Here is a 23,409-nt window from a genome sequence, read left to right on the forward strand (position 1 = left end):
GAAGCTGTCAGCTGTGGTTTGCAGGCTACAGCTGTCTGCTTTACCCTAGCTGGCTATCAAAAATAGGGGGGACCCCACGTCATTTATTTTAATTATTTTTTTTTCTTTTTGGGCTAAATACAAGGCTAGGCACCCTTTAGTGCCACATGAAAGGCACTAAAGGGAGCCGCAGGGGGTGGGACGTTATATATATTTGACATCTATCCATTCATCCATTGTAGCATTTTAGGCTATGTGCCCACAATCGGGGTTTGCAGCGTTTTGGACGCAGAGTGTTTTCCCTGCGTCCATAACGCTGCGTTGTGCAGTAGAAGCACAGTTGAAGGATTTTTAGAAATCCCGTGCCCACTGTGCTTCTTTTCTCCGCAGCATAAACCGACCTGTGGCGCAGCTTCCCGAGCCTCAGCATGTCAATTTATGCTGCGGAGATGAGTGTTCTCTGCAGGTAGCATAGAGCTCCACAGCAGCCTGAACCCAAATCGTGGGCATGGGCAGCTGCGTTCTCCCGTGGACAACACTCACATCTCTGCAGGAAGGCTGACACTGTGTACTGGATGCCGTGTCGCTGGATCATGGCCACATAGCCTAAAAGAGAGAAATTTGTTGCTACAGCAACATTTTTGTGAAGTACCTGTGCATTCAAAATGCTTACTATACTTCTGAATAAAATCCTTGAGGGGTCCAGTTTCCAAAATGGAGTCACTTGTGGGGGGTTTCTAATGTATAGGTACCCAAGAGGCCCTGCTAATGTGACATGGTGCGCGCAATTTATTTCAACTTTTCCAAAATTCAAATGGTGCTCCTTCCATTCCAAGCCCTCCCATATATCCAAACAGAGGTTTTTGGCCACATATGGGGTATCCCTGCGCTCACAAGAAATTGGATAACAACCTGTGGGGTCCACGTTTTGTTGTTGCCTCTTGAAAAAGTGAGAAATGTGATGCTAAAGAAACATTTTTGTGAAAAAAATGAAAATTTTCAATATGGCAACCTAAGCTTATCAAATTCTGTGAAGTATTCGTGGATTCAAAATGCTCAATATACACCTAGATAAAAGCCTTGAGGTTTCTTGATTCCAGAATGGGGTCACTTGTGAGGGGCCTCCACTGTTTAGGCACTTTAGGGGCTTTCCAAATGCGACATAGCGTCCACTAATTATTCCAGCCAAATGTTCAGTCAAATTGCACTCCTTCCCTTCCAAGACCTGCCGTGTGCCCAAACAGTTGATTTCCACCACATATAAGATATCACCAAACTCGGGAGAAATTGCAGAATACATTTCATGGTGATTTTTTTCCTGTTACCCTTGTGAAAAAAAAAGCTACCTGGTTGAAGTAACAATTTTGTGGTAAAATTTTATTTTTTTATTTTCATGGCTCAACGTTATAAACTTCTGTGAACCACCTGGGGGTTCAGGGTACTCACCAAACATCTAGATAAATTCCTTGAGAGGCCTAGTTTCCAATATGGGGTCACTTGTGGTGGTTTTTTGCTGTTTACGTACCTTAGGGGTCCTCCAAATGCAACATGGTGCCCGCAATCTTTTTCAGCCAAATTTCCTTTCCAAAATTCAAATATTGCTCCTTTCGTTCCAAGCCCTCCCATTTGTCCATACAAAGGTTTCAGACCACATGTGAAGTATCACCGCGCTCATAAAAAAGTGGGTAACAAACATTTGGGTCAAATGTTTGGAATTACCTCTTGAAAAAGTGAGAGAATTGATGCTAAAGCAACATTTTTGAGAAAAAAATTACAATTTTCAATATGACAAAGTAACGTTATCAAAATCTGTGAAGAACCTGTGGGTCCAAAATGCTCAGTATACCCCTCGATAGAAGCCTTAAGGGGTCTAGTTTCCAAAATGGGGTCACTTGAGGGGGTTCCTGCTGTTTAGGTACCTTAGGGGATCTGTAAAAGCAACATGGTGCCCGCAATCTGTTTCAGCCAACTTTGCTTTCCAAAATTCAAATATTGCTCCTTTCATCCCAAGCCCTCCCATTTACCCAAACAAAGGTTTCTGACCACATGTGGGGTATCGGCGCGCTCATAAGAAAGTGGGTAACAAAGTGTGAGGTCCAATTTTTGGTGTTACCTTTTGAAAAAGTAAGAAAATTAGTGCTAAAGTAACATTTTTAGGTAAAATGTTAATTTTTATTTTTTTTCATTCCATATTACTTTAGTTCCTGTGAAGCACCTGAAGGGTTAATAAACTTCTTGAATGTGGTTTTGAGTACCTTGAGGGGTGCAGGTTTTAGAATGGTGTCACTTTTGGGTATTTTCTGTCACCCAGGCCTCTCAAAGTCACATCAAATGTGATGTGGTCCCTAAAAAAATGGTTTTGTAAATTTTGTTGAAAAAATGGGAAATTGCTGATGAACTTTGAACCCTTCTAACTTCCTAACCCCAAAAAATTTTGTTTCAAAAATTGCGCTGATCTAAAGTAGACAAGTGGGAAATGTTATTTATTAACTATCTTGTGTGACATAACTCTCCGGTTTATGGGCATAAAAAATAAAAGTTTGAAACTTGCAAAATTTTTAATTTTTTTGTCAAATTTCAGATTTTTTCACAAATAAAATAAAAAAAATCATCCTAAATTTACCTCTAACATGAAGCCCAATATGTCACGAAAAAACAATCTCAGAATCACCGGGATCCATTGAAGCGTTCCAGAGTTATAACCTTATAAAGTGACACTGGTCAAAATTGCAAAAAATGGCCTGGGCATTAAGTACAAATCTGGCTTCGTCCTTAAGGGGTTAAACCAGTTCATGACCGCTTCGATTACTCACATTCTTGACCAGGCACATTTTCCATTTTCTTGTTTTCGCATATGTAGATTAGGCTGAGTTCACATGTCCAGTAATCCTCCTTTAGAATGGATCCTGCAGACATTTGGTAGGAAAAAAGTTCTGCAAACACAACTTATTTGTATGTTATTAAATAACTTATGTCTGCCGGATCTGTTTTTTGTTTTTTTTTTTTTTTTTGTTTTTTTTTATTTAAACATGGGAGTGTATGGAAATCAGATCCGTTCTCAATAAACTCCCATGTTAAAAAAGGATCTGGCAGACATCATTTTGCAAACAAATCTCTGCAGGATCCGTTCTAATGGATGATTACATGACGTGATCTCAGCTTTAAAGAGTTGTGTGTGTGTGTGTGTGTGTGTGTGTGTATATATATATATATATATATATATATATATAAATATATATAGATATATATATTTTTTTTTTTTTTCCTTGTTTGGATATATATTTTTTTATTTTTGCCAATATCAAGCAGGGGAAACAGGTGATTTTTGTATAATCATAAAACACCACTGGAATACATAAAACAAAAAATTTGCCCCCATTCGGTAATTATTTATTAGTAGTAGTAATAGTATGTTTTTTGGGTTTTTTTTTTTTTTTCTCCTTTTTTTTTTTACCTAGTAACAATGATTTGGATTGACATGACCTTTTTAATTTTTTTACCTGATATTTTTCTAGCCTCTATTACAGGGAAAATGCTGGCTACCTGAGACCTGCCTGAGTGTTTTATGACCTAGCCGCTCCTGCTCCCTCCCAAAACACAGCGATCACATGGCTGCTGTGTATGTTGGGAGAAGTGCCATCAGCTCTTCCTATTATTGCGTATGCAGTGCTTCTTTATTGTTGTGTATATACAGATGGAGAAGGCAGAGATGGTAATGAACAGTCTGTGCCTTCGCTATACAGCAGCGTTTTACAGTCGTAGCTGGAGCACCCGGATGTTTGACGTTTATGGGCTTTCTGGAGGTGGTAAAGCAGACTGTTCTTAATAATGCGCATGGAACAAATTGTAGTAGATCACTCAGTGTGCATATGGCACCATTGTTCTTGGCAGTGAGTCCTGCTTGCATAGGAAGATGCGTTGCTGTGAGCGATATTTTTTGAGCAATACAGAAGACCATTTCACCCAATAAACTAACGTTTTCCTCATTTATCGGGTGATGGGCAGCCTCTTTACTTCACAAAATTATTGTGAAATGGCCCCTGTACTAGTTACATAAAGGCCGCAGTCCACTAATGTGCCTCCCACTGAAAGAAACAATGTTCTTTACAATTTGCTTATTATCCTTGTTTCTTATGACTATTTCTTGTATTTGCTAGGTCGTACTCTGGAGTTTCGGGCAAAGACTTCCCTAACCAAATGTTCGCATATATGTCGAATCTAAATGACATTGAATTGGGTAACCAGGGGAAGAATCACTGCCACTCCAACAGAGGACATGAGTGTCACAATACAGAGAAGGAACATGCGCGAAAGAAACTTTATGTGGCATCTGCCATCTGTCTGCTGTTCATGATTGGAGAGGTCATAGGTAGGAGAACCACGACACTGTGAACTGCTATTTATTACTACTGGAATTCAAGGCACAGGAATCCATGTTTAACTACTAATAATGTCATCAGGCTGACCATAGCAATGAGATATACTTACTGTATACTATTTTGACATCTGTTGGGGTATGGATTAAAACCATCCCATCCTGTAATTTTCTTACATTTATCGCTCATTATTCCTAATTTTATTTGCAAACGGATTACATCTACCTTTTTCTATAAATGACATATTGATTGTTCATCCTAGTAGACAGATACCCATAGGATGGATGTGTACATGAGGCTTAATAGAGAAACTCTGGAATGGGGATAATCATTGTATACAACTGTTTTGTCAGCATGTATTGTACAGTAGCTGGATGGATGGGTATATAACCAGTTTAATGCCAGAATGCCAAGAAGGAAAAATTGGTTGGACATGCGTGCTTTGATATAGACCTCTCACCAAATGGCATAATGCTATGAATTAATTTGTAGTCACCAGCTTCTGACATATAATGTAGCTGTTATTCCTCATGTGTAACGCCTCTAGTGAAAGAACAGCTGAAGAGCCTCACATTTAAAGGGAATCAGTCAGCAGGATTTTACCCCACAAATAATATGTGCATGTAGATCTTTTAAAGACAAGCCCAGTAATGCCTTTACATGGCAAGTCCCTTTTTCTATTTCTGAGAAATCAGGGTTTTAATTGCTATTCAAAAGAGGCTGTAGATCTGAAGCCTTTGTCACTCCTCCTCTATTCTCCTCTCAGCACTGCCAAATCATGCTTCATGAGAGCCTGTATACTGTGTAACTTCAGGCAAAGGTGCCATCAGTCAGTCAGGAATAGAGCTGGAGTGACAGAGGCTTCAGATCTACAATAGCTCTTCAGCCTTGTTTGCATATCAATTCAAACCCTGATATCTCAATAATGGAGGAATGGACTGGCCATGTAAAGGTATTACTAGCCTTGCCTTTGAAGGGCTATACAGTCATAGAAATAGTTTGGGGGGGGTGAAATCCTGCTGACAGATTGCCGTTAGATGTCTGTATTCTCTTCAGTCTGGATTTTAAACTCCCCTTTTTTTTTTTTTTTATTGAGTGAGTGGGGAAAAAAAAGCAAAACACAGTTTTACCATTTTTATCCACCTTTCACTGTATTGACAGGTGGGTACGTTGCACACAGTTTGGCCATCATGACTGATGCTGCCCACCTACTAACAGATTTTGCAAGCATGATGATCAGTTTATTTGCCCTCTGGATGTCTTCTCGCCCAGCCACAAAAACTATGAATTTTGGCTGGCATCGGGCAGGTAAGTAACCACTTAACTATACTTGATGGAAAGAGAGTTGTAAGACTAAATGGTAAACTTACAGAAATTTTATGTGTGTTATTTTGCTTTTCCTTAACAAAGTTAATCCTTATTTTAGTTAGAAAAAAGCCACACTATGAATGTAGGCAGTATGGTAGATCAATGACATGCTAATTACACAAAGGCTAAAAGGGACCATTTTCTCAGAATTTCTTTGTTTCTTCTTCAGAAATCCTGGGAGCCCTCCTGTCAGTCCTGTCCATCTGGGTAGTGACTGGCGTCTTGGTGTATTTGGCTGTAGAACGGATCGTTTCCGGAAACTATGAAATTGAAGGAGAAGCGATGTTAATCACATCTGGCTGTGCAGTCGCCGTGAATATTATGTATGTAATGGATTATTTTAGCTTATACTTACAACTATCTGTACTATGTTTATTGGTTCACTATGTAGTGAAGAAAAGAAGATTTTTTTTAATGTTCAGGGTTCTCCACCAATTGATATAATGTTATTAGTATTTCTAAACTATGGGAAAGAATTGTGATAATGAGGTGCACTAGACTCCTATTCATGAAATCTGTGGCGCCCCTGACCTGGTCAGGCACCACTGAGTACTGCACCCATGCTGGGACAGTGCTTCCAGGTAGTTCTAAAGGCTGGAAAGAGGTGTTTGCGCACAGACACATAGCAACCAGGTCTCCAACACCATTAGATGGGTCCCTTGGGCAGTCCCTAGAGGGGTCTGGCCTTCAATTCTTGTCAAGGGGTGTAGTGGAGGGCCTGGGAGCTAAAATGCAGAGGCTGAAAGGGAAGGAGTGGCGCGAGCCAGTCTGGTAGTGGTGAGCGGCGGTTGCTAGGAGACGCAGACGCGCACTCACACTAGTCAGACCCTGCACGTGAAGTAGCCGTTAGCAGGGGAGAACGGTTACGAGTCAGTCAGTCAGTCAGAAAGACAGAGGGAGAGAGTCAGTCGAGTACGGGGACTGCTGGTGACTAGGCACGTACGGGGAACAGGTCCCTAGAGTAGACTCAAGTTTAACTATCTGCTAAACCTGCCTGTAAGGGGAACTACAAGTCCCTCACCAACCACACAGAGTCCGAGCCTCAGCAGCAACACAGGGACCCATAAGGAGACAGAGCTTGAAGCCATCTCACCTGGTCCACGCTGCTGGCAAATGGTCCAAAAAGGGGAGAAAAGACAGTAGTAACTTCCCTGGAAAGACCCCACGGTACTTCAAGTCAGGGGTTATCTGAACAAAGAGTGCTAGGAAGGCGAGTTAATAATTACCCTCAGACCGGCCTGAAGGAGCTCCTGGTTTCACCTGGTTTATTGAAGTATCGCCCGGGTTACCTAACAACAACAACTGAAGTGAGTAAAAAGCAGTTGAAAGACTTTTGGACTCTGCCTGAATTATTCTGGGACCTGTTGTTCTACACACCCAAACCCCTGGGGCCTGCCTCACTCACAGGAGGCCACACCATCTGACTGCAGACTCCATCAGCCCCTGACGCTTGTTAACCCCATTACGACCGCGTTACGTTTTAAAACGGCACCAAAAAAGGGTACTTATTCCTTTCTGCCGTTTTAAAACGGCGGGCAGAAAAAAGTGTATAGCGCCCCCCAGCGTCAAAATCTCCGGGGTTTCAGCTGCCGGGGGTAGCTGAGACCCTGGAGATCATGATTCGGGCCGGTTTTTCCGGTCCCCAGTCACGTGATGACCGGTATACACCGTATACCGATCATCAAGTTATAGTAAATGACCGCGCCGGTAAAAAATGATTTATCTCCCATCTGGCATGATCAAACATGTCAGATGGGAGATAAATCTCTTTCTCGGTTCCCTCCGGTCCCCTCGGTATCCCCAAAGTGCCCCCCCTGACCCCCAACCCCCTCCCAAAAATCCAAGATGGCCGCGCGCACCGCCGATCACAGCAGCGCGCCGGCCACATTCACACTGTTTCTATGGTTTCTGTCGCATGTGCCATCACACATGCGACAGAAACCTGCTCCCTAGGCCCTGCCGGGTCCCCCCCTATCACCCCCCCGGTGTCCCCCGGTGTCATACATACCTGTCGGAGCGCTGATCCCCCGCGGCCCCCTCCTCCGGCTCCTTCTCAGCAGACGCCGGTCACATGAGCAGAGCAGCTGACAGCTTCCTGTGTTCAGGACGCTGGCTGCTGCTGCTGTTCGGCACTGTGCAGCTGTGACCCGGGGAGAGTGGGTGCAGATTCTTTGCACCCACTCTCCTCAAATGGAGGGTCCTCACACCTAGAAAATGGGAGATACGTTTCCTATATTCTAGAAGGTCCAGAATCGACGTGGGACGTCCAAATGGATTACAGCGGATTTTTTTTTTTTTCTTTTCAATAAATTGGTCAATCAGGGAATGTTTTGGGGAGTGTTTTTTCAAATAAATTTTTTTTTGTTAATTTTTTTTTTTATTACTGTCAATTAGTTATGTCGGGTATCTGATAGACGCCATGACATAACTAATTGCTGGGCTTGATGCCAGGTAACATTACACATCTGGTATCAACCCCATTTATTACCCCGTTTGCCAACGCACCAGGGCGCGGGATGAGCTGGGGCGAAGCGCCAGAATTGGCGCATCTAATGGATGCGCCATTTCTGGGGCGGCTGCGGCCTGCTATTTTTAGGCTGGGAAGAGTCCAATAACCATGGCTCTTCCCATCCTGAGAATACCAGACCCCAGCTGTCAGCTTCACCTTGGCTGGTGATCTAATTTGGGGGGACCCCACGTTTGTTTTTGTTTTTTTTAATTATTTATTTAAAAAAAATTAATAAAAAAAAAAAACAGCTTGGGGAGCCCTCCAAATTGATCACCAGCCAAGGTGAAGCTGTCAGCTGGGGTTTGCAGGCTACAGCTGTCTGCTTTACCCTAGCTGGCTATCAAAAATAGAGGGGACCCCACGTCATTTATTTTAATTATTTTTTTTTCTTTTGGGCAAAATACAAGGCTAGGCACCCTTTAGTGTCACATGAAAGGCACTAAAGGGCGCCAGCTTAGAATCTGCAGAGGGGGGTGGACATTATATATATGTTTGACATCTATCCATTCATCCATTGTAGCATTTTACGCTGTGTGCCCACAATCAGGGTTTGCAGCGTTTTGGGCGCAGAGTGTTTTCCCTGCGTCCATAACGCTGCGTTGTGCAGTAGAAGCACAGTGGAAGGATTTTTAGAAATCCCGTGCCCACTGTGTTTCTTTTCTCTGCAGCATAAACCGACCTGTGGCGCAGCTTCCCGAGCCTCAGCATGTCAATTTATGCTGCGGAGATGAGTGTTTTCTGCAGGTAGAATAGAGCCAAAGTCCACAGCAGCCTGAACCCAAATCGTGGGCATGGGCAGCTGCGTTCTCCCGTGGACAACACTCACATCTCTGCAGGAAGGCTGACACTGTGTACTAGCAACATTTTTGTGAAGTACCTGTGGATTCAAAATGCTTACTATACTCCTGAATAAAATCCTTGAGGGGTCTAGTTTCCAAAATGAGGTCACTTGTGGGGGGTTTCTGATGTATAGGTACCCAAGGGACCCTGCTAATGTGACATGGTGCGCGCAATTTACTTCAACTTTTCCAGAATTCAAATGGTGCTCTTTCCATTCCAAGCCCTCCCATTTATCCAAACAAAGGTTTTTGGCCACATGTAGGGTATCGCCGCGTTCATAAAAAAGTGGGTAACAAACATTGGGGTGAAGTTTTTGGAATTACCTCTTGAAAAAGTGAAAAAATTGATGCTAAAGCAACATTTTTTAGAAAAAAATGAAAATTTTCAATGTGACAATGTAACGTTATCAAAATCTGTGAAGTACCTGTGGATCCAAAATGCTCACTATACCCCTAGATAGAAGCCTTGAGGGGTCCACTTTCCAAAATGGCGTCACTTGTGAGGGGTTTCTTCTGTTTAGGTACCTTAGCGGACCTGTAAATGCAACATGGTGCCCGCAATCTATTTCAGCCAAATTTGCTTTCCAAAATTCAAATATTGCTGCTCCTGTTTCGAGCCCTCCCATTTGTCCAAACAAAGGTTTCTGACCACATGTGGGGTGTTGGCGCGTTCATAAGAAAGTGGGTAACAAGTTTTGGGGTTCATTTTGTTGTGTTATTTCTTCTAAAAGTGAATAAATTTGGGGTAGAGCAACATTTTAGGTAAAATTTTATTTTTTGCTTTTTTTCATTCCACTTTGCTTTAGTTCCTGTGAAGCACCTGAAGGGTTAATAAACTTCTTGGATGTGGTTTTGAGTACCTTGAGGGGTGCAGGTTTTAGAATGGTGTCACTTTTGGGTATTTTCTGTCACCCAGGCCTCTCAAAGTCACTTCAAATGTGATGTGGTCCCTAAAAAAATGGTTTTGTGAATTTTGTTGAAAAAATGGGAAATTGCAGATGAACTTTGACCCCTTCTAACTTCCTAACCCCAAAACATTTTCTTTCAGAAATTGTGCTAATGTAAAGTAGACATGTGGGAAATGTTATTTATTAACTGTTTTGTGTGACATAACTCTCTGGGTTAAGGGCATAAAAATTTAAAAGTTTGAAAATTGCAAAATTTTCAAAATTTTCATCAAATTTCCGATTTTTTTCACAAATAAAAGCAAAAAATATCGTTCTAAATTTATAACTATCATGAAGTACAATATGTCACGAAAAAACAATGTCAGAATCACCGGGATCCGTTGAAGCGTTCCAGAGTTATATCCTCATAAAGTGACACTGGTCAGAATTGCAAAAAATGGCCTGGGCATTAAGGACAAAACTGGCTCCGTCCTTAAGGGGTTAAACCTGCAGTGGCGGTCATCCAAATCCCTAACCGCAAACCGTGAGTGGCGTCACGATAATAAAAACTAACATACCTGTTGCCATATATATACAGAAGAAGACCCTGTGGCGTCCCTGAAGCTGCATCGATGTCCCTGGGGCGACACAAATCCACATCCAAAAATTTGCCATAGGCCTCATTCAGACATCGATCGATCGATTTGATCTTATACGTAAAAACAAATTGTTGTTCATCCATTTATATTGCCCTGATGAAAAAATAGATAAATTGCAAAGCTGCTATTTGTTACAATGTTAAGACCACATATGGAAAGGACATGGACGTCATCCGTGCACTATCCATGATTTTCAGATTGGTGAAAAAAATATATAAGCAAATATGCTATGAATGGTTGTCAAGACAAAGGGAATATTTTCTCCTAGTGTAATGGAAGACTCATTAAGCCTAGAAGAATGTTGACACCTGCTCTCCGGTTTTAGATCATAAGAAATGGCTCTATTTTTTTTATGTTTCGCTGTAATGTTTTGAGTATAATATGTAATGTGTGTGTGTGTGTGTGTGTGTGTGTGTGTATATAATGTATTTCATCCAGTACAATATAATATGTGTATAAATTCATGATCTTGATTCTTTTTTTATAGAATGGGTGTGACACTTCATCAGACTGGACACGGACACAGTCACGGAGGTGAAAATACTCACACTCATTCACACAGCAATGGCGAGCTGCATAACCCTAGCGTACGTGCTGCCTTTATTCATGTAGTGGGAGATCTGCTTCAAAGCTTAGGTGTCCTAGTTGCTGCCTATGTCATCTATTTTAAGGTAATTTAGTGATAACAGAAATCTTAAAGGGCTTGTCGTTTATTTATATTGTCACAATATATTCGTAAGTGTCACAAAATTACATGACCTGTTCCCAATACATGTATTCAAATAAAGTAGAAACGTTCACTGCACACTCACAAAATGATGGAAATATGAAATAATTTATTCAATAGATGATGCGTCATGTGAAGATATTCCAATGATATTTTAGAAAGTACAGTAGTAGGTTCCATAAACGATGCATCACAAATGGATATCCCAATGACATATTAGAAAATAGTGGTTCTTTCTACATAAATTCTATATTTTAACCCTCCCAAATCTTTGTCAAGATGTTACTTTGTTAGGTAATAGAACTTCAATGTATCTACAGAGAAAATAAGACCTGTGAATATGCGTTTGAAATTTCCATTTTTTTCTAACCATTTTTTTTAAACAAATATTACTCCCTATTAAGCCCTAAGTGGGTCTGTTTTTTTGTAGTGTATGGATCCAGAAGGACTCTCGTTTCAATACTCATATGATCTCCTTTTCTTGGTCGGGGACCTTCTATATTACATGAAATCTAAGTTGAGTCACTGTGTGTTTTGCTTGTTTAAAATGATAGGGAAGGGGGACAAGTCTTTCCACATCATATGATAGATTTGTAACAGGAGATCATATTGTGGACATGTGGTTTTCCCAATATACATCCGAAAATGTGTCTCACAGGTATAGTATCCCTTGATCGCATATGATTTGCCTGTATGTGGATGAAGGCAGTGTTCAGACTTAATACAATTAAAACAACTAAAACAGTATAGGTATGGGAATGTTCCCATTGTCCTGGCGTTCAGGAACTGTTGTGTTGGTCTACGTGTAAGGCTCCCAATGTTGGCATTAACAAGTTTGTCAAGGAAATTATTTGGTTATTTGAGACACATGAGGAATATGTGGTAATTTGGAATGTGCAAATATTCTCATTTCAGGAAAGGCCAATTTGTGCTTATTGTATCTGGCTCATGTGTGAAACTCTTTCTAGTATTGGTCTCAGTTGGTCCCTCTTTAAGATCTGCATGTGTCATTTCTTTGTTCAGTAAATGTTAATGGTAGTCCCTCTCACTAAATCTTGTGGCAATCTTTGAGTCCACTGACACGTAAAGTTTTTAATCATGCAATCTGCTGGTAGGTGACATATTTTGTATATATGGGACTACCCTATTGACTTTCTACATTTTTTTTGTTTCCTAACTCAGCCAAGTCAGACTCAATTTGCAGTTTAACGAATAACGTTTGGAACACCATTCTAAGTCTGAACTGGGTGCAAAAAACCTAAAAAAACATCACTATGGGGAGATAAGGTATGCACACCAGTGACTATGTAAGGGGAATACATGGAATAGCAGAAACTCCTGTGTGAATACTGACCTGAAAAATCCAATAGCTATATGAAGAGTGAAAATGTGAAAAATGGAATCTGCATTACTGCCATGAACATATGAATCAAGAGAAATTTAGCTACTGAATTGATCAATGCAATAGAGCCCCAACACTACGCCAAAGTATTTCTCTACGTTGGGGTCCCTAGCTTGTATGTGTCCTCTCATGCAGTTAAAAAACTTACCGTGTATGGGAAGCTGAGACCCAGGCTATTTATGCGTATTATATGGATTGGCAATAGGTGTGGTGGGGAGGGTTCACAAACGAAAAACTACTAACAATAACGAATAACGTTTGGAACACCATTCTAAGTCTGAACTGGGTGCAAAAAACCTAAAAAAACATCACTATGGGGAGATAAGGTATGCACACCAGTGACTATGTAAGAGACAACGTAGAGAAATACTTTGGCGTAGTGTTGGGGCTCTATTGCATTGATCAATTCAGTAGCTAAATTTCTCTTGATTCATATGTTCATGGCAGTAATGCAGATTCCATTTTTCACATTTTCACTCTTCATATAGCTATTGGATTTTTCAGGTCAGTATTCACACAGCAGTTTCTGCTATTCCATGTATTCCCCTTACATAGTCACTGGTGTGCATACCTTATCTCCCCATATCAATTTGCAGTTTAGCCTTAACTTTCATCCACGAAAATTGGTTTTATTTGATACCCTCCTGATTATAGATGAACAAGGGGTACTAAGCACCAACCTCTACCAAATCAACAGATTGAAATGTACACTATTAATACTGCCAGCTGAGGAGAGGACTACAAAGGATTCCCTTCCCCAGTCACAATTTTTAGATAGCAAGGAAAAAAGTCACTTTACATGACACTAGACTCTGCCACAAAATTTTGTGATAGGGGCTGCCATTGACATTTACTAAACAAAGGACAAATTCAGATCTTAAAGAGTGACTAATTAAGGCCATGTGCGCACACTGCGTTTATTTGATGCTGCGTTTTTGTGCGGTTTTTAGCGCTAAAAACGCACAAACGTAGTGTCTTTAAAAACGCATGAAAAAAACGCATGCGTTTTTACTGCATTTTGGTGCGTTTTTGGCTGCGTTTTGCTGTGTTTTTTCTCACTGCGTTTTTCTGCATTTTTGTTATCAGTGAACATTGCCATTAAAGATTGTTGAAAAAAATAAATAAATAAAAAAAGGTCTGATGTCATTTCCTTCTTCCATATGTTCTTTATTCTCCACTAGTGTATGCAGGAGAGCAGACAGCTGCAGAACTACAAGGCTCAGCATACTCCATCCAGGACTGTATGCTGGAGGGAGATTCAGGGGAGCAGACCTACAAGGCTCCGCATACTCCATCCACTAGTGGATGCAGGAGAGCAGACAGCAGCTGCAGAACTACAAGGCTCAGCATCCTCCATCCAATAGTGTATGCAGGAGAGCAGACAGCAGCTGCAGAACTACAAGGCTCAGCAAGCTGCATCTAATAGTGTATGCAGGAGAGCAGACAGCAGCTGTCGAACTACAAGGCTCAGCATCCTCCTTCCAGGACTGTATGCAGGATTTCTTTGCCCCCTCCCCCAAACAAAAAAATGACGTGGGCTTCGCCATATTTTTGTATGCTAGCCGGGTACAGCAGGCAGGTACGGGCTGCCTCCAACCCCCAGCTGCTTATTTGCACCCGGCTGGGAACCAAAAATATAGGGAAGCCTTTTTTTTTTTTTTTTTTTTTTTTTCTATTTCATGAATTTCATGAAATAATTTAAAAAAAAAAAAATGACGTGACCTTCGCCCGATTTTTGAGTCCAGCCGGGTACAACTAGGCAGCTGGGGATTGGAATCCACAGTGCAGGGTGCCCATGCTTTTTGGGCACCCCCGCTGCGAATTGCAGTCCGCAGCCACCCCAGAAAATGGAGCTTTCATAGAAGCGCCATCTTCTGGCGCTGTATCCAACTCTTTCAGCTGCCCTGGTGACGGTGGCTCGCTGGGTAATAATGGAGTTAGGGCTAGCTTTATATTATCAGCTGGCCCTAAGCCCGAAATTCATGGTGTCACGCCAATAATAGACATGGCCACCATGAATTTCTAGTAAAGATAAAAAAAACCACAACACACAGAAAAATATTTTTATTAGAAATAAAACACAACACAATTAGTTACTCCATCTTTATTGAAATAAAGAGCCCCCCCTCCGCAGTAATCCTGGGTCAAGGGTCCCGCGCTGTCCAATCCGGATCCAATATCATCTGATCGGTTTGCTGGAAGGCAAAGTGATCAGATGATGTGTCAGGTTCCAGGATGTGAATCACATCACACATCAGCTGATTGCATAAAAGCCGTTTATACAATCAGATGATGCATCAATGCAAAAAAAAAAAGATAAATACTCACTTATGTGCTGATTACTGGCAGCTCCTGGAGCGAGTCTGATCCCGTCCGATTGCTGCAGGAGCTGCCGGTAATCGGGGATGAAGTCTCCTGACGGCATCCGCTGATAGGTTAAACCGGCTGGGCGCTGGCAGCGCCAGCGGCAGCTGTCAGCGTCACCCCGAGACTTACGATCAGCTGATGCGTCAGGTGACTGCATCAGGTGATCCATCGCCAGGTCCTGCAGGCATACGTACCTAGGGAGACTGCACACAGCCGGAGCGGCGGTACCGTGAGAGGAGATGGGAGTGGGCATGGCACCGGGAGTCTGCAGACAGGTGAGTATGACTTTTTTTTTTTTTTTCTGTTCACTTTTGATTTCGCAGCTGCCTCCACCTCCCGCCCAGACATGACGCTGCACGGGAGCGGACATGCACAGGACTGGAGGTGGAAGCGGCGGTGACGGTACCAGGAGGATTCGATTCACGCTTCTGTATTTACTGACAGAAGGAATCCTCTACCTGTACACGTCACTTTACTACCCACCTCCTGCGTTTATAGCTGCGATTTTGGTCTTAGAAACGCACCAAAACGCAGCTATAATAACAATTTGTGTTTCTCATTGCGTCTTTCAACATCCCATTGCACTCAATGGATGAAAAACGCGGTGAAAAACGCGGGAATAATTGAGATGCTGCGTTTTTGTGGTCACCACAAAAAACGCAGCTGAAAAAAAAACGCTGTGTGCAGACAGCAAAAATGAAAACTCATAGACTTTGCTGGGGGTAGCAAAGTCATGCAGTTTTCTGGGCAAAAACGCCGCGAAAAACGCACTGTGTGAACTTACCCTAAGACCAATTCCAGAATTTCTTTTGTATATGCATATAGCCCTTAGCACCCTTGAGTTAGTATACTGTACAATATGCAAACATTAACCACTTCTGAAACGAGCATATTACGTTACAGATTTTCCAGACTTATCAATTATGTGCTCAATCAACCTTGTAACATTCGTGACAGATTTGTCAAGGCCTTACACGTAGACGCACAACCGTTCCTGGATACCAGGAGGATGAGAACATTCCCATGTCTACACTATATTTTAGTTACTTATGTTGATCACTTTCTTCATTCTCATACAGGCAAATCATACCCGATCATGGGATATTCTACCTGTGAGATCAACTATGTGATTTATTTACTCTAGTGCCTTTGTAATTTGCTATATATTGAAGAAACCATACAACATGTCTGTGATAGGATCTCCAGCCACAAATCTAACATAAATGCAGTAAGACTTGACTCCCCCCTTCCCTATCACTGAAAACAAGCAAAACACAACACGGTTCATCTAAGTTTTTAGGTGATAGAGCAGGTCCCCAGACCAAAAAGAGGAAGGGATCATGTGAGACTATTAAAACAACAAGAGCCATGGATCCAAATGTTATAAACCCAGATCTCCCTTGGCCTTATTGGGTAGTATGATTGATTTATTGGTTGGAAATTTCCTCCTACCCTCATATCTTTTAAGCACACATTTTAGACATGTTGATAAGATCTAACAGGGCAGCATATTGATAAATGCCTTTGAGGGTCGAAATGTAGAATTAATGTTGTAAGAACCACTGTACTTTCAAATATATTATTGTGATGTATCAATATATGTCTATTGAATAATTTACTTTATGTTTGCACCTCTTACAAAACGAGTGCACTCCACAATTGACTTTACTCTGTTAAAAATAAAGTAGCCAACCCCTTTAATTACTTTGCTACATTCTGCCAGCTGTGTCTGAAATTTCACGGCGTTTAATTTTTAATACTGGAAGCAATTATCTCATTGTAATCTCTTGTTTGAAAATCTCTGTCTTCTTCCAGCCAGAATACAAAATTATCGACCCGATCTGCACATTTCTGTTTTCTATACTGGTCCTCGGTACCACGTTGACCATTCTTAGAGATGTTCTGCTTGTACTGATGGAGGGTAAGTATAAAGGCTGAGTCATTTTACTGTTTGTGATTGAAGCAGAGGTTAATGGTGCTGGGGTCTTAATTCTCCATAAGATAATATAGCATTTTGTCTTTCTACAGGTACTCCTAAGGGGGTTGACTTTAACTTGGTCAAGGATACCCTTCTTTCTATAAATGGAGTGAAAGCTCTTCACAGCCTCCATATCTGGGCCCTTACAGTGTCTCAACCCGTTCTATCTGTTCATATAGCAATAAGTAAGTGATTACCTATATTTCTAGTAGATAAACATCCATACTTACTAGGGGACTATGTCACATTTTCCCTCTAATGTGGACACTTTATATGAAAAGACCATTAAGTACCCAAAATAAGTAATCATTACATCAATTTGTGATTTATGGGTCTCTAGCTGCTGACATCTTTGCAAATCATCAAAATAAATAGTATATGACTTGTCCCTTTATTTAGTTGATACAGTCTTGTGCATTTAGTTGCTGATCGCAAAACTACCACTCACAGCAGTAGTGTTAAGGCCACGTCACACTAAGCAACATCGCTAGCAACATCGCTGCTAAGGAACAACATTTGTGACGTAGCAGCGATGTTGCTAGCAATGTTGCTGTGTGTGACATCCAGCAACAACCTGGCCCCTGCTGTGAGGTCGTTGGTTGTTGCTGAATGTCCTGGACCATTTTTTAGTTGTTGCTCTCCCGCTGTGAAGCACACATCGCTGTGTGTGACAGCAACAGAGCAACAACTAAGGGTATGTGCGCACGTTGCTTTTTACCTGCTTTTTACCTGCTTTTTTGCTGCTTTTTCTTCTGCGCTGTTTAATGCCAAAATGGATGTGTTCTTCTATTCAAGCAAAGTCTATGGGAATTTGGGTTTCTTGTTCACACTATGTTGTTCAAAATGCTGCCTTTTTGTGGCAGAACTTTGGTCAAAAACTCAGCTTTGCAGTGCAAAACCCAAATGGCAAAAACAATTGACATGTTGCTTCTTTGAAAAGCTGAGTTTTTGACCAAAGTTCTGCCACAAAAAGGCAGCATTTTGAACAACATAGTGTGAACAAGAAACCCAAATTCCCATAGACTTTGCTTGAATAGAAGAACACATCCATTTTGGCATTAAACAGCGCAGAAGAAAAAGCAGCAAAAAAGCAGGTAAAAAGCAGGTAAAAAGCAACGTGCGCACATACCCTAAATGTGCAGGCAGCAGGGAGCCGGCTTCTGCGGACGCTGGTAACCACGGTAAATATCGGGTAACCAAGAAGCCGTTACCCGATATTTACCTTCGTTACCAGCGTTCGCCGCTCTCACGCTGTCATTGCCGGCTCCCTGCTCCCTGCATACATACGAAAACCACTAGAACACACCTCTATAAAAAATATATTTTTATTCAATTTATAATAGAAAATAAATATGACACCAAATGTCTGACAAACACACAAAGACACTGTGCTCATCAAGGCCTAGTGGAGAGTAGAGGGAGCGTGCAGAGATAGATAGCTGAATAATTTTCAGTGAACTAGGAGGAACTACGATACTCCTCAACTCCTCCTGCCTACTTGCGGAGAGTGCTATAAGGTATTGAACACTCCCCGCTCCGGGTGGCTGTCCCTATATATCCCTACGCTCCACTAGCCTAAACCACCACCACCAAGTGCATTGTGACAAGACCAGGACAACATGTAATGTATAAAATCTGTTGGTTCCTGACTCGGACTGGAGACTATGCTACAGTCCAGATACTGTAAACAGCAGTTTAGGACAGAGCTATGGACCCAACAAGATCGGTGCCCACAGCTCCTCCCGACGCGTTTCCCCCCCTCCTAAAAAAATATTCGGGGGTTCATCAGGGGTGATTAGCCAACATACACTTGGAACAGCATCCAAGTGTGGTGTAATAGCAGCAGCAGGGTGTGCTTGTACAGTATAACTTGACACCATCAACTCAAGGGACTATAGATGTCCTCTCTTCTTAGGTCCACTTTTCTTTTCCTCCAAAATATGGTATTAATGTTGTTCAGTGTCTCACCTCACCATATCCATTCTAGGTAAATGATGCATGATGTTCTCCAGGGACAATAAACCCTTTAGCGCCACTTCTAGGCCTTTGCTATGAGTCTAAAAAGAGGGTTTAAGGTGATGGACGGTATACAGTTTGGCACTTGAGATAAGGTGCAGCATGCACTCTCTAGCAGAAAAAAATCTCTATCTGCCCTCTCTTAGGATGTGGATCCTGCTCTCCTGGTTAGCCCCCTGGGCACTGATATATCCTTAGTGGAAGCCCCAGGTATTTCCTTAGTGGGAGTCCTAGGTAACTGCTTCAGATCCCACTAGTGAATGAACACGTTCAGCAGAAGGCTCGGTCTTCAGTGACCAAGGTACCAGGCGCGTCGGGAGGAGCTGTGGGCACCGATCTTGTTGGGTCCATAGCTCTGTCCTAAACTGCTGTTTACAGTATCTGGACTGTAGCATAGTCTCCAGTCCGAGTCAGGAACCAACAGATTTTATACATTACATGTTGTCCTGGTCTTGTCACAATGCACTTGGTGGTGGTGGTTTAGGCTAGTGGAGCGTAGGGATATATAGGGACAGCCACCCGGAGCGGGGAGTCGTTCAATACCTTATAGCACTCTCCGCAAGTAGGCAGGAGGAGTTGAGGAGTATCGTAGTTCCTCCTAGTTCACTGAAAATTATTCAGCTATCTATCTCTGCACGCTCCCTCTACTCTCCACTAGGCCTTGATGAGCACAGTGTCTTTGTGTGTTTGTCAGACATTTGGTGTCATATTTATTTTCTATTATAAATTGAATAAAAATATATTTTTTATAGAGGTGTGTTCTAGTGGTTTTCGTGTAATTCCACCTTGGTTATTATTCTAATAGTGGTCGATGTGTCCCTGCATACATAGCCAGACTACACATCGGGTAATTAACCCGATGTGTACTGTGGCTAGGAGTGCAGGGAACAGGGAGCCGGCACTGGCGGCGGACGCTGGTAACGAAGGTAAATATCGGGTAACCAAGGTAAGGGATTCTTGGTTACCCGATGTTTACCGTGGTTACCAGCATCCGCAGAAGACGGCTCCTGCTGCCTGCACACGTAGCAGAGTACACATCGGGTAATTAACCCGATGTGTACTGTGGCTAGGTGTGCAGGGAGCCAGCGCTAAGCGGTGTGCGCTGGTAACCAAGGTAAATATCGGGTTGGTTATCCGATATTTACCTTAGTTACCAAGCGCAGCATCGCTTCCACGCGTCGCTGCTGGCTGGGGGCTGGTCACTGGTTGCTGGTAAGATCTGCCTGTGTGACAGCTCACCAGCAACCCATGTCGCGACGCTCCAGCGATCCCTGCCAGGTCAGGTTGCTGGTGGGATCGCTGGAGCGTCGCTTAGTGTGACATCTCACCAGCGACCTCCTAGCAACTTACCAGCGATCCCTATCAGATTGTATCGTTGTTGGGATCGCTGGTAAGTTGTTTAGTGTGACTGGGCCTCTAGTTGCAATACCAATTGCAGCCTCATCCAAATGTGTGGCACAGAGCAATATAATCAGTGATGGGGACTTGCACAATGTAAGGGGTGGACGGACCCCTAGTGTGGAGAAGACGTTTTTCCCCCCCTGAAGACGCCACAGGAGTATGGTGGCACATTGTACAATGTTGTGTGTTATGTACGGTTCTCCCCCCCAGGTGCCAGTGTAGTGAGTGGTTCCCCTGGTAACAGTGACAGGGAAGGAAGGGGCAGGGCAGCCTAGGAGGGAAGAGAAGGGGGGTTGGGCTCTGAATGCAGGGCAGTGTGCAGTGAGATGTGAGAGGCAAGCAAGCTCAGTCTGAAGCGCCGGGGCAGAGTGCAGGAGTGGGTGCTGTGGCAGTGGAGCGGAGAAGTTGGAGCTAATCCAGAGCCGGTAGTGAGTACTGGAGCCGTCCCCTAGTTCAATACAAATCCCTGGGAAAGGGCTGGACTAAAATCAGGATAGGAGTACCACTGCTAACAATTGGCCCCTGCAGGCAAAGGAAAGTGCCCGTAGAGAAAAAGGAAACCGTTTTTGTAGAAAAGGACTTGTAACTTGTAACGTACTAAAGTAAGCCTGCTGCAAACAGAAAGATGGAAGCTTTGTTTAATAAATCGGTGTTTGGTTTATCCGCTGCCTGCAATTGTCTCTTTCCTGAAAGTGAAGAAGGAGCTGGAGAGCACAGAAAGAACGCTGTCATGATGGGCCCCATGCATCCACACTCTGCCCCAAAAACACACCTGTATTGCAAGTAACGGCCGGGCCGGGGTTCAGCCTGCGGCCCACAAGGCGAGGGGACCCGACTACACCCCCTGAGGCGCCCCCTGCCCCCGTTACACACAGCACCTTCACACAGTTGATTGGATTAGATGCTGGAATGTGGACTCCCAGATTCACACGATAATAGCTGATGGCAAGGTCTCTCCCCAATCTTGAATGTCTTCTAGAACTGTCATGTATCTTGTACACTGTCTGGTTGTACCCAAGTTGGCTGCAGAAGTATACTTTAACGTTGCCATAGGTCCCTATTTGTCAGAAGAAGGCCAAGTGTGTACTGTATTGGCCTCAGTCTGGATAGTATATATCTGGAAATTAACTATTCAATCTTACAGGAAAGTATTGAGAGTGCAAAAAAACTTATTCAGTCTGGTATTTTTTATTTTTTGCAATGGGTCCATATGTGGATTGATGCCTTGCCATCTTCCCGGACTGTGGCCACAGTCAGGCGTATAACTCTTGAGCAAATGCACAATAGTGTGCACAAAGTCTTACTACTTGGGGGCTGGGCAGAGGCTTTCCTTTGCTTTCAGAGCAGGTTTCTCAAGCATATCATGTCTCACTGTGCACACATTCTTGATGCTAAACAATGTCTTCTATAGACATACCTTCTACCTCAATCCACCAAGGTTGTGGTCCAGCATCTTAGCAGGATAACTGTTTCTGTCACATCAGTGTAGGGATTGCAGGACTATAGCTCCAGCCGGCATCCAGAACCAGCACCATCCCCTGACATATACAGACTAATGTATGGTGCATGGACTGTGAGGTACATGTTCACACACTACAACTCAACAACAGAAATAATTACTGTCTTCCACAGTTTTGTTACAATTTTAGGTTTATGTAAAGCACAATCATAATGAGTGATTATGGGAATCCTCAACAAATGCCTAATAAAGACCTTCCCTACTGTGTCTAAACACCTTATAGCATAGCAGATTATCACAACTCATTTACATCTTTTCCACCCATAGTTAGATCATCTTGATAATAGACGTCTGGGCACACCAGTATAACCGAAGATACTTTTAGCATCTGGATGGAAAAAGTGCATTTTCTATAGTGTGTGGATGAGATCTTATAATTCTCATCCACAATGTACTATGCAGTGTGTTTTCTGGAAGAGAGAATCCATTGCCTATCTGAGACTTGTGGGAATTTGTTACTGTACTGAGTTTCACCCTGGAGTAAGAAAGTTTTGTGAAAATGCAGATGAATGGAGAACCTACAAACTGTATCTGTCCTTATGAGTTATCTGCATTTGTGTAACTGCTCTCCATCTCTTGTTTGACGTAGATGATGATGCAGACTCTCAGATGGTGCTGAAAGAGGCCAGTTTACAGCTACAGAGTAAATTTCACTTCCACACAACTACTATCCAGATCGAAAACTACTCGGAAGATATGAGAGATTGTCAAGAATGTCAGGACCCTACTGACTAAAAATGCATCATGGACAGAATCCTATGGACGGAAGGCTTCCAGATCTATTTCTGTGCCAAGGATGTTCTTCCTTGGATGTGACTATTTGAATTCCATTTGCACTGGCGTCTCTAGCCACGGATTGCATCCGAACTAATGTGAGAATTGTGTCTTGCTCAAGGATTTCATGCGAAAAGCATTCTTAAGGCTGCTCAGGTCCACTGCGTGCCATATGTTATCTCTTCACCCTTTCTGAAATTTTCATCAAGATGAGTAGTAAGAAGGGTCCATTCTTCACCATGGAGTGCTTTATATGTTTGCAGACTTTTGCACAATATTAAAGAGAAACTTTATGATAAGTAGATAACAAATAAAATCTGCCATTGGAGAAATTGCTGTAATATGTTTTACATTTCAGTAATAGATCTACAATTGGTGAAATAACCTGTTATGATACTCCTTTAATATCATTGTTATTTTTTCCTTTTGTTAAATGACATTTAATATTAAGATATTTGTACACATCTAATTATTAGTACTCCTGTATTAGGATAATTAGTAGCGGTCTTAAAGGGTTAGCCACTACTTTATTAACCCATTCACCCCCAACATATCTCCACCTTTCTGGCCAGGCCAAATTTTACATTATTAGTTTTTTAACTACCGTA

General features: G+C 42.4%; 1 protein-coding gene across 1 annotated transcript in view; it reads left to right on the forward strand.

Moving 5' to 3' along the window:
* SLC30A2 (solute carrier family 30 member 2) overlaps window positions 1–23,150 on the forward strand; it is a 44,707-nt gene extending 21,557 nt beyond the window's left edge. Inside the window, exons 2-8 of the mRNA XM_075333815.1 lie at window positions 4,137–4,348; window positions 5,517–5,663; window positions 5,893–6,046; window positions 11,105–11,288; window positions 16,929–17,034; window positions 17,142–17,276; window positions 22,617–23,150. Coding sequence (XP_075189930.1) covers window positions 4,137–4,348; window positions 5,517–5,663; window positions 5,893–6,046; window positions 11,105–11,288; window positions 16,929–17,034; window positions 17,142–17,276; window positions 22,617–22,762 — 1,084 coding nt within the window. The 3' untranslated portion in view covers window positions 22,763–23,150. The remainder of the gene's footprint in view (window positions 1–4,136; window positions 4,349–5,516; window positions 5,664–5,892; window positions 6,047–11,104; window positions 11,289–16,928; window positions 17,035–17,141; window positions 17,277–22,616) is intronic.
* The last annotated feature ends 259 nt before the right edge of the window (window positions 23,151–23,409 follow it).

This window comes from Anomaloglossus baeobatrachus, chromosome 2 (genome assembly GCF_048569485.1).
Source record: "Anomaloglossus baeobatrachus isolate aAnoBae1 chromosome 2, aAnoBae1.hap1, whole genome shotgun sequence".
NCBI classification, from domain to species: domain Eukaryota; kingdom Metazoa; phylum Chordata; class Amphibia; order Anura; family Aromobatidae; genus Anomaloglossus; species Anomaloglossus baeobatrachus.